We start from the raw sequence: 12,000 nt of genomic DNA on the forward strand, positions 1-12,000 counted from the left end.
TCAGTATGTACTTGCAGTCTTGCTTGGAAGTTTTTATGACACCGTTGTAGAGTGAGCAATGGCTCCTCAGTTTTTGGATATATTAACTGAATGTCCTTGCAATTCTATGGAGCGATAGTGGTGGTAGCTTAGCGATGCTAACCCGAGCAACTTTGGATTGAAATCGAGGCAATTGTTTGCCATCAATCAAGCAACAACAGCAACACTGGGACTAGTGAGAATGCAAAACTGAAAGAAAACCATGTTCCTCAAATATTCCTGCACCAAGCCTATTCACTCCTGAACGAGCGCCACTCACTCCCGTCGACCTTAAATAATGCTCTGCTTTCACACCATTCACTCCAAAATATCTACAGAGAGGTGACAGGGGGTCCGCGTTTCGTACAAATTCCATGCGTTATGCAGGGAAAAGGATCCACAGGAAAGCGCAAAGTTCATAACAAATTAAAAATAAGAAACTCATGAAGAAATGTGCAAGGTTCATACCAATTTTAAAATCAGAAACTCATGAAGAAATGTAAATTTTGAGGGAACCCACGTTTCTCTGATCGGAACATACTGCAATGTACATAGGAAAAATATGTACTACTTCTACAATATGATAAAGAATGCTAATCACATAACTGAATAACACCACTGAGAACAATCTCTACACCAATTTTGCATTGGCATAACTCAAACACGCAATTCATGCTCCATCTCGTTCAAGCTTTATGTTCCTCCATTCCTCAATTACCTTGCAGGAGGCAGGACGTTCTTAGAAAATTCATCGATTTCCACGATTGCAACACCGGAGATATGTCCAATGGCAAGGCTACACTATGGTCAGAACTATGAACTGTGAAATAACGTTGTGAAGAAAAATCCCCATGCCGAATTAAAAAACCTTCCTACTATGCTATCCCACGCTTGAGTGGTTGTTAGGATATCTGCTATATGGAACAAGTTTACAAAATCAGTTTTCAGTTGTTGTTTTGTAAAACTCGTTTATGGAATACTATTTTTGGACTTAATAACTTCAAATAGGAGACATATGTATCAGACGCAAGATCGCAACCAAGCTTTGAGGCTACCACTACACTGCTGGGAAAGGGCTTATAGCTGAACCCCAGTGAGTGGCGGGCAGTGTAGGTCACCTGCCACAGTTATTTTTTTAAATAAGCAATGACGAGTACCAAACAGTGTCCGCCAGAGCTAACAACGTAACTGTGGTTGACAAAATTCAACCCCCGCCACAGGTACAATCTCCCGGACGAGGATTGCTTGCGTAACTCAGCTGTGACGGGCCCTAGCTGCTGCCCGCCACAGGTAAATGACCAAGCAGTGGCAAGCAGTAACTAGCATCCGCCACTAGCTATCATCGTTTGAAACCCAATTTTAGCAGAACATAGCTGTGGCTGGTCCTCTACATCGCCCGCTAGTGGTAGGTTGAATAGATGTGGCGGGCCCTAATTGGTGCCCGCCACAAAAAATTCTCGCGCGAGGATGTTTTCCACGTCACTTAGCAGTGGTGGGCAATTCCTGCCGCCCGCCAGTGATAAAATCGTGTGTAATGTTTGCTTCCTAGTTCAGTGGCTTCCACTCCCTAGTTTCTTCCTCTTCCTGCTACTCCTCTCACCATTGATCATACACCACAGCTCTCAGTTCTTGATTTCTTCTGATCGATCTGACACGCTACATCAGAGAGACGAGGAGACACGTTTTAGGTGAGAATTCTTTTCTAAATTCAACATCGTGTGTATGTATGAGCATGCATGCGTACTTGATTGTTGGTGTGTGGTGCGGTGGACGTGTTCGGCGATTCAACATTCGGTTGATCGGATGCTTTTGTTGAAAATTTTCAGGGAATACAAATGAAAGTGCCAAATCACATCGAAATGTTGATTAATTTTTGTTTCGTCGGGTTGATGTCACTCAATATCTCCCATTTTTAGCAAAGGTCGTGCCGAATTTTCTAATTTTCCATATTCTTAGATCGAATAATAATTTATTATGTTATATATGTATATATGTTGCAGGTTTTGGCGTGGAATGTTGGAACATAGTTGGATGTACTCTATACCATGTGTGTCCAATGATAATTTTAATGTTTTGATAGAGTTCTTACATTTTGCGGAGGAATATGTACAAAAAAAGAGTTCCAAGAAAATATGTTGTCTGTGTGTTGTTTGCGAGAATGATGTTATGTACTCAAGTGAACCAGGAGAGTTGCATAAGAACTTGTTGCCTAGTTGTTTTATGCCCGGTTATACGACATGGGCAAGTCATGGTGAGGATGGGATGTCATGTGAAGGAACGGACAATGACGAGCAACAGGAATGAATGATGGATGGACGTGTCGAAACTGCAAGAAGAGATTGTTGTCATACTATGTGAGCTTGAGGTGTACTTCACACCCTCATTTTTTGACATCATGGTGCATCTGCTTGTCCACATTATCGGAAACATCATAGACCTAGAACCAGTATTCATCCACAACATGTTCCCCTTCTAAAGATCAAATGGGATACTCAAACGAAACGTTCATAACAGGTCACATCAAGACGGAAGCATCGTCCAGTGATTTCTATCTATAGAGGTTATTTTGCTTTGCATAGACTACCTTGAAGTCGAGAAACCTTTGGGCATGCCCAAGAATAAGCACATTGGCCGGCTAAAGGACGTAGGTCACAAGAAATGGAGAAAGAATATGCATGTGACCTTTGACGATCCCAACCGAGAGCCCGACTTCATAAGAGCTCACACTGTGGTGTTACAACACATTAAGTGTGTCAACCCATATGCTAGGAAGCACATGTTGCGGTTGAAAACTGAATACAGGAAACACGGGATAAACCGCTCCGATGTGCAACTAACAAATGAGCACGACAAAAAGTTTGCAGGTTTGTTCAAGACATACGTGCGGGAAAATCCATTGTGAGAAGATGATGAAAGAGCTACTGAGCTGTTCTCCTTGGCATCGGGATCCGCATTGAATGTGACCACATACCAAGCCTATGACATCAACGGATACATATTCTATACGGAGGCCAGAGACAAGGTAAAAGGTGTGTACCAGAATTTAGGGGTGACACTACATGCATACACCGCTAATGAAAAGAAGGAACACTACAACAGAATCAAAGAGATTTGGGAACTAAGGTACGCGGATATGCCCCATGTTCCATGTTAGATGGGCGAACCACGTACTTTAAGAAGACGATTATTTCACTACCATGGTTATACCACCACAAAATGAGTCCACGAACGTGCTTGCAATAAGATTGTCAATGCTTCTACATAAAAGACCCAATTAAGCCTAGCCGTGTGGTCTACTGAAGAGGAAAGAGGAGTATCGTCGGAATGGACGAAGTCAATGATGAGGAGGACTATGACCAATTAGACGACTACCCCGCGGAAGAACAACGAGGCATCAAACATGTACCGAGAAGAAAAAGATCAACATTGCCTAGTGATGACATTGCACCATGGTCAAGACTGAGTCAGAAAAGGACAATAGTCCATACCAGGAAGAGGATAACCAAAATTCATGTGAAGACCGTCAGTAGAATCCATTAACAACTTAATTCTAATGTATTTATATGAATGTTATTTTGTACTATATAGACATATATAATGTGTGGATCGGATCGATAATCACTGCGTAGAAGCATTGTGACATTCAAAAAAAGTTGCTGTGGCGGGCGTGCTAGGTGGACCGCCATGTCAGATATTTGGGGTGGTGGGTACGGTAGTGGGCCCGCTGCGCCAGGCATTTGCGGCTGTCCCGCCCGCCACGTAGGTCCGATCCAAAAATTACCGGCCCCCCATCTACCTTACCTTAGACGCCTTTTGTTCAAACCATGCCCCCGCTCAGCGAAATCGCCCATCGCCGCCGTGCGCCGCGAGCCGTTAGACCTCACCGGCCATGCGTGCTCGCCTCTTGCGCCGCCACCACCGCGTGCTCACCTGCCGTGCTTGCATGGCTTTTGAGAGGGCGCCACCGCGGGGTCACCGTCATGTTCCCACTCTATCCCAACAATGCTGTTGACCACTAGATCTCCACCAGCACAGGAATGACAATTGTGACAATTGTCCAAAACTAAGAGTGGCAAAAGTGAAATGTCAAAATCTGAACTGGCATAAGAAAAATTGGCAAAATCGAGAGTGGCAAAAACAAAATTTTCCCTTTTATCAAGGGTCATGCCAAAATTTCCACTCAATAATAACTCTTTGTCAATTTTGCACTTCGATGAATGGATCCCCACGCCAGAGCATCATCTGAAAAGGAACTCAACTACAACAACCCTGATGTTGAGAGTAGCCCCTGACGTTGAGATGGGCGACGACCAACATGAAGAACCACCCACTGGGCGAGGAGAAACGAGCCACACCGATGGGGCTTCATCTAGCACCGCCTCCAGCAACAAGAGCAGTCATAAGGCTAGGGAACCGAACAAGCTTCATGAAGGTATCATTATAATAACGTAAGTTGGCCCAAAAGGAGATCCCATCGCCCCAGATGGCGCGGCCAAGACATATAGCAAAATGCTAGGTTGCATCTTGAGAAATAACGCCCCGATCGGTTGCATGGATTTCGGCGCAGAAAAGCGGAAGCTACACGAAGTGTTAGACCGGAGTTATAAATTTCCGTCTAGCTCTAAAAAAATGACCGATGAGTATGCCCCATCCAAAGCTAGCCGCATACATCAGCCTCCATTTTTTTTGGAGTCTACAAGCTCAAAATAGCTGAATATCCAGTTCCAGTTTAACTAAAGCAAATGCTTAAATGCAATAGTAGTTCTAATTAAACATCACTGTCCAACAAAGTATTAAGATTGTAATAGCACATTTGTATTACTTGTCCTATTTAACTGCACAGGGTTGCTCAATCAAATCTTAGTTCAGTTGCATATGAGTTGCTCGATGTTGAATGTGTTGATACATTTGAACAAACTCATCAAATTTGGCTAGATTTTGCTCTGGCAGTACGATAGGATTACCCATGTTATCAAATTGAAGAGCTACGATAACATCCTCACCCTAATCCACCACTATTATGTTGTGCATGATTACACAACATGTCATCACCTCCCAAAAGGTCTCCGGATCTCATTGTTTAGTAGGTCCACGAACAACTGCACAACATACTTGCAGAACTGCAAATGCCCTCTCAATATCCTTTCCAGCTGCTTCTTGTCTTTGGCCAAAGTGAGACTTTGGCCAAGTGGATCAGAGATGGTCTTGACAAAGGTAACTCATGGAGCATAGATACTATCAACCAAATAGTATCCCATGTTGTATTCATATCCATTGACAGAGTGGCAAGGAGGAGATTCGCCTTTAGTCAGCCTAGCAAACAATGGTGATTGTTGCAGCACATTGATTCAACTATGAGACCCGGGCATACCAAAGAAAGCGTGCCAAATCCAAAGATTTTGTAAGTGCAACTACTTCAATAATGATGGTAAGCTTCTTAAAATGATCTTGAAATTTGCCTTGTAGAGCTTCAAGACAGTTGTTCCATCTCCGATGCATGAAGTCAAGAGATCCAAACACACCTGGACACCATCTAGCTTTAGACATTGCCAAGGTCCTGTCTGTGTCTACGACAGTTGGTTCTCTCAGGTACTGAGGTCCAAACACTGAGACCACGACAGTAGGAAATCTTACCATGTCATCTCCGCATTGCTCTTACACATCTATAGGTATTCATCCCATGAATTAGCGGCAGTGCCATAAGCAAGCATCTATAGTGCAGTCGTGCACTTCTGGTAACTAGAGAACCATATCCTTCCCACGACATCCTTCTTTAAGATGAAGTAATCATCAAAGGGCCGGACGCCATAGAGCCGATCGAAGACATTATTCACATCCAAAAGAGCCAACCAAAAATATCGGCGAATAGGTATCGAGGGCAAGGTAGTGGTCCATCAGCATCAAAAGGCCGCACGCCCTGTTGCGGTTGAGCACTCGATGACCCTTGGTCGATCCATATAATTTGACAACATGCTCTTCCGCACGCTTCGCGTCTGACCGCCTGCATCATCGGTGTCTCATCTGTGGAGTCGTCTTTTGTCGGACAAGCCATCCAACGACTCAACATAGTGCTCATATATGTACTTCATATCTAAACAGTTTTAAAGAAGAAGGGATAAAACAAATTAGCACATGCGTTTCAATGAACACTTGTCAGGCTTAGTACGTAGTACCGTAGGGTCAGATGGTACCTGTGCGGCAGATGGAGGGGAGGTGTGGAAAACCGGCATGAAGCCTGGGTGTAGTGTTGGAGGATACGGAGTCGTCCAGTTTAGGGAAGGGTGTGGCGGGCTGGTGGAACAGCAGAGGAAGCAAGTGAGAAAGTGGATGCAGAGAAAGATGGGAGGATGGGGATGTGGGATCTAGGAGGGGCTTTGTGTGGGCCAGTGGTGTCAGAGTCCTACGTGGTTGCTGTCTAGACTCGTGTAAAGCCCCGTAGTTTGTTTCGTCTTTCTGGAAAAAAGTGCGTCCGAACAGGTCGGCGGACCGATGCGGACCCGCTTTGAATGGCTAAACACGTCCTAACGGCGTAGTCCGGACGGTTGCGGGCAGTTTGAGGGTCCGAAGATGCCCTTAGCACTTCTTTCCCTCAAGGGGCTTATTGAGCTTGGATGTTCACACATTTGGCTAGGAGTACTAGGATCATCCCCATGGACAAGATGGCTTTAGTTTGTTAGGACGTTATCTACTCCTGTGGCGATGCTATTCTCACGTAGGATTATCCCACTTTGTTCCCGCTAAAAGGTTGAAAAGAAGATGTGTGGTACTCCATCCATTTTTATATACAAGGCCACTATGAAATATACATTTTGCATCTATATAAGGCCACCAACAGTAATCGAGGCTAAATTAATGGTAGTTTCTCATACTAACAACCTGTTTAATACTTGCATGCATGCAGTCATAATGACAGTCATCTACTTCCACCATTCAGTTTCTTTGCATGCATGCGAAGTATTAATGATCCCAGTAAATAAGAAAAAAAGTTGACTTATAAAGCATGCATTAAATTTTACATTGGTACCTGTAATCCGAGTTTGTGGCCTTGTATACAAAAATGAAGGGAGTAGTAAAATACAGGGCGTTTAAAAAACATCGTTACCTTCTTGTGCCCTTGATGTATGCAAAACATAAAACACTGCCAAGACCAAAATGAAGCGTTCTTTGGCACCTACAAAATTATGAATCCTACTATTAATTCCAACATGCATACATAATTTAGCCATGTATACTCTACATCATAAAACAAAACAAAAAACAAAAGAAGAGAGGGGAATGGTGGAGCCATGCTCGGATCCTCTGGTTTTATATAAGGATTTCAACTGAAAAGCAAGCTGGTAGTTAGAGTGTTACTTTTGCATTCCCTGCTTTCTGCCAGGTTGATTCGGATCCAAATTGAAACTTTCCTCATGCACATGTGATCAGAAGAGATTCGACAAGCACATTTATTTAGAGTATGGTTAATAGTATAGCCAGCAACCGGCTACATAAACTTGCCATGTCATATATAGTCAACTTAATAGCCAAATATAGTAGCTAGTTACTTAATAGTACTACTTTACTAGTACATGGCCCACCATACATTTTGGCAATAATTCTTGGAGCCGGTGTTGCAGCTGGTTTTTAATGTACAACCCGCTTCGCTTCTCGCTCCTCTTCTCTCTCATCTAACTCAGCAAGAATACAACATTTTAATCCTCACAACGTGTTGATTGTATCGTATTAGACTTGCTCTTACTATGGTCATCACTCGTGTTTCTTTAGTACTATGGCCATCACTTGTGTGCCTTTAGTACAGGGACCCGACAAAAAAACTATGCCTGAGGAGGCACGAAGTCACAATATATTGTAGCGGGTGCTGTAATACCTGTAGGTAGTGAGGTCGTGGAGAGAAACACCTGTGGCACCTGACGCGGTAGCCAACACTGGACGATCTGGGAGGTAATCCATCACACCAGCATTTTGTTCACTGTATCGGTTGAGCCCCTTGATTTCACGGATACATGTCTGTGTTTGCAAATCCCAGATCTGATATTAGAAAATGAAGGAGAGACGTTAATTTGAGATGTGCGGCATGCAACCACGGGATACATCTGATATCATATTTTTTTGTTGAATTAAGAAAATGATCTAGTATTTATACGCGTGCCGTCCCATGTTCTGATCCTGTAACAATGTAGTGCCGCTGATCACCACCCGTGGGATAGTAAACAACACATGCTTGTCCCTCTTCGCACTTGAGGCTGATGACATGAATGGGAAATAAAATTCTCCAGACCTGTGAATGAGAAATAAATAAATTATATTATACGGACAAACAACATTATAGGCCTCCCTTCAAAGAAAAAGAAAACATTATAGGCACGAGCACGAAAGAAAAAGGACTAATAATTAACCTTCATTGTGCCATCTTTGGAAACACTGGCAAACGTGTTGACATCATGCGGATTAAACATGACTTGGTTTACCCGGTCCGAGTGCCCAGTGAATATCCGAATGCAAACCCAGCTCTCCTTCCAGTTCCAAAGCTTAATCAGCTGGTCATCAGATGCTGATAACAGAAATGGTTCAGTCGGGTGAACGGTGAATGAGATGACCGCACGACCGTGAGCTTTGAATTCCTTGACTCTCTTCATTGACATGCATTCATACACGTGGATGTACCCATGCCCATCACCCACCACGAACAATTGCTCCGTCGACTGTGCGATGAACCTAACGGAAGCGATGAACCCACCGTAGTCGGAGCTAAGCGCTCTGATGGCATGAGTCAAACCAGGGTAGAATCCATGCTCCCTAATTCTTGTCTGCATCGCACAAAATATCGATACAATTGAAACTCTTGAACATCTTACTTTTCAATGCGTAATATATGATGTGAGGGCCCAGCCCATCAATGCATCCCAAGAAGAATACGGCTCCATCCTACGTATATACCTGGGTCTTGTAGTTCCAAATGACAAGCCATTTGTAATAGGCTGCCAAAATCCTGCGTCACATGAGGAAACATGGTAGGGGAATAAGGAAAAATACAAAGGTGAACATGGTTCCACGCGCACCCACGTGAATAGTAAATTCAAAAATATACAAGGAAAATTGAAAAATATCTAAAATTTTCGGATAACAAACTCGGTCGACCATTCTACTCACGTGTGAATTTTCAGAAAAATATTGACACCAGTAGTATTCTTAGTGAAGAAACTACAATTGGGACCTTACTGTACATTAAATAGTGTTTCTTAATATAGCTTCTTTTTTCATTTTTGCCCAGAATAATAAGGATGTAATTGCTTTGTGAAACTTCAAACACAGGTATATCGGTTGACTAAGTATGTTAGAAAAAATATTCAGATTTTTTTAATTTTTCTAGTATTTTTGAATTTACTATTCATAAGGGGTGCGCGTGGAACCATGTTCACCAAATCCGCATCCAATAAGAAAAATACAAAGGTGAACATTGTTCCACGCGCAATAGCTGGATGACACGTTACGCACTTATTTTTTTTATTTACAGTTCTCATGACCGATCATTGTTGTAGTTGTCCATTGTAGTTAGCCTCCGGGGAGGAAGAAAGGCAGACCCCTAGGCGCTTCTTCTTTTAGAAACAATGGCTCCTCCAGCCTGGTTTTGTGGAGAGTGTCACTGACATTTGGTGGCAGGCAATGGAGAGGCCACCCCACTGTTATGGGCCGTTATGGCACAAGATCAATGGTTGGCAACATAGCATTCGACGCCTACGACATCACCTCAGTGGTTGGGGAGTGAATGTAGGTAGCATCTAGAGAAAAAGGCTTTAGTGGCCGAAGTCCCAACATGGACCTTAAAGCCGGTGTTGTTGGTGTCTCGATGAATGGATGGGCATGGAGATATGAGATCGAAGACGATCTAACCTTCCCAGCTTACTGCAAGGAGTTGTACGGGTAGCAGAGGGGAACATAACAATGGATTCTGGGGGGTGATGCCAGCACCGCATTATTTCATGCGCTCGCTAACGGGAGAAGGAGAAGATGTTTGATTTGGTACCTTAGGAGTGGGAACAGAATCATTTCCCATGACCGGGAGCTCTGGAACCAGATTTATGAATTCTACCGCGAGCCTCTCGGGACTGCAGAACCTGGATGGGCACATATCTCGGCAACAACGTGGAAGATTAAGGGAAGGGTATCAGAGATGGATAATAGGAGTTTGGTGGCTCCATTTTCCCTACAAGAAAATACATGTCTCTAGACGAGATTAAGACGGACATGGCTCCCTGTCAAAATGGACTTCCGGTGATTTTTTTATAGGAAATTCTGGGCGCTGGTAGGCCCTCAGAAGTTTAGCTTGCTGGATGATTTCACATGGGGCCTAATTGATATTAAGAGACTTAAATAAGGGGTGTTAACCTTTTTGCCGAAGTTGAATGGAGCGGATGGCATTCGGCAATACAGACCGATTACATTGATCAATGTCAGCTTTAAGTTACTGGTAAAGAGTTTTGCCTCCAGATTGGTGCGGGTGGCCCACAAGATGATCCACCCTAACCGGACAGTGTTTATCCGTGGTAAGAGTATCCTCCATGGGAATGTGGTTTTGCATGAAAGTGCTACGTGAGATCAAATGCTCTCGAGGGGAGACATTAATTTTCGCTTGACTACGTTAGATTGGAATTTATCGATGAGGTACCAGATGGACTAGTTGTATGATGTAACTAGTAAACGGAGGTAACATTAACAGTGAGATAGGAGTACTCTTTAGAAATGTGAGGGGGGGGGGGGGTCGATCCGTTGGATGATCCGCTATTCCCCCTCTTATTTAATACTGTGGCCGATGCTCTGACAGCAAAGCTCCAAGGCAGCAAGCCATATTTTGGTAGTGGAGGCCAGGGTGGTACTTGGAGGGCTCTCTCATCTACAATGTGTGGATGATACACTCATTCTCAAAACTGTTTCAAAAGAGTGTTTTGTGTAATGCAGATGTACTATACAAAGCACTTTTCTTTCAAGAGAGTGTTTGTGTAGTCCGGCAGAAATATGACGCTGGTGACGTTGCTCAAATTTTGTTGCACTGCACAAAAATACCCAATGGCAGCGCCTTTAGCTGGTAGCATTGCACCAGCTATCGACTCAAAATTGCACTAGATTGGGGCCTATGATATAAAGTCATGGCGATTGCAAACTAGCTATCTCCATTTCATTTATGTACATCCAAGTTAATATACTTATTCAAACATATTTGTAGCAAGCCAGATAGTCATGGTCAACTAGATATCTGAAAATGATCTATGGTCTAGACATGAAGAGATGAGATAGGTACGTTGTATCTACTTTACGATGGCAATGATGTACATGTACACAAGTTAAAAATGTTGAAATGAAATATTGATGATATACATGCAATAATGATACTATTTGTATGTAAGGCTATGAAATGCAAATGTATGTGTGTATGGGATGATATGCAATGTTCATACTGTTTTGTATGTGATGCTATGAAATGCAATGTTGGTGATGTAATCTATCTCTGGATGAGGCAGTGTAATCGGGGCTGCACTACTAGAATAGTGTGCTAGCAGTGCAGCCCTAGTTACCAAGGTCACCACAAGTACACCAACCGCCCAGAGTGTACCGTCGGTCAGTACTAGCTTGTTTCGTGTTGCCCCATCAACAATCACCATTGACCAAATGGCCGACCGGTCAGTGATCACTAGTCATCACTCACAGGTGAGGTAGTCCGCTAGTGATGAGGTAGTCATCACTGACGGGTCGCCAAATGGTGAGTGATGATAACTTTTTGTCATTGGTGTTGATGGACCTGTAGTAGCATGAGTCCCTCATTCCAGAAGCGTGGGCCATCCAGGAGCACACATATGCCTTCAATAAGGTGTTTTTTGAGGCGGCTCCTAGTAGGGGGTGCCCTTGCCCCTAATTTCTTGCCCATGGAGTTGAGGGTCTTAGTGATATTTCCCAAACGTATGTACTTTTTCAGAAACTTTTGCTTCC

General features: G+C 43.5%; 1 protein-coding gene across 1 annotated transcript in view; it reads right to left on the reverse strand.

Annotated features, from left to right (window-relative positions):
* Positions 1-615: 615 nt before the first annotated feature.
* The window catches only part of LOC147977533 (coatomer subunit beta'-1-like), a 28,631-nt gene continuing 17,246 nt past the window's right edge, over positions 616-12,000 (reverse strand). Inside the window, exons 4-10 of the mRNA XM_087545798.1 lie at positions 8,956-9,007; positions 8,415-8,825; positions 8,162-8,296; positions 7,886-8,046; positions 7,121-7,189; positions 737-814; positions 616-649 (exon numbers count right to left, since the gene is read on the reverse strand). Of these exons, the coding sequence (XP_087401924.1) occupies positions 616-649; positions 737-814; positions 7,121-7,189; positions 7,886-8,046; positions 8,162-8,296; positions 8,415-8,825; positions 8,956-9,007 (940 nt within the window). The remainder of the gene's footprint in view (positions 650-736; positions 815-7,120; positions 7,190-7,885; positions 8,047-8,161; positions 8,297-8,414; positions 8,826-8,955; positions 9,008-12,000) is intronic.

This window comes from Triticum urartu, chromosome 3A (genome assembly GCF_056163025.1).
Source record: "Triticum urartu cultivar PI428250 chromosome 3A, HENAU_Tu73, whole genome shotgun sequence".
NCBI lineage: Eukaryota > Viridiplantae > Streptophyta > Magnoliopsida > Poales > Poaceae > Triticum > Triticum urartu.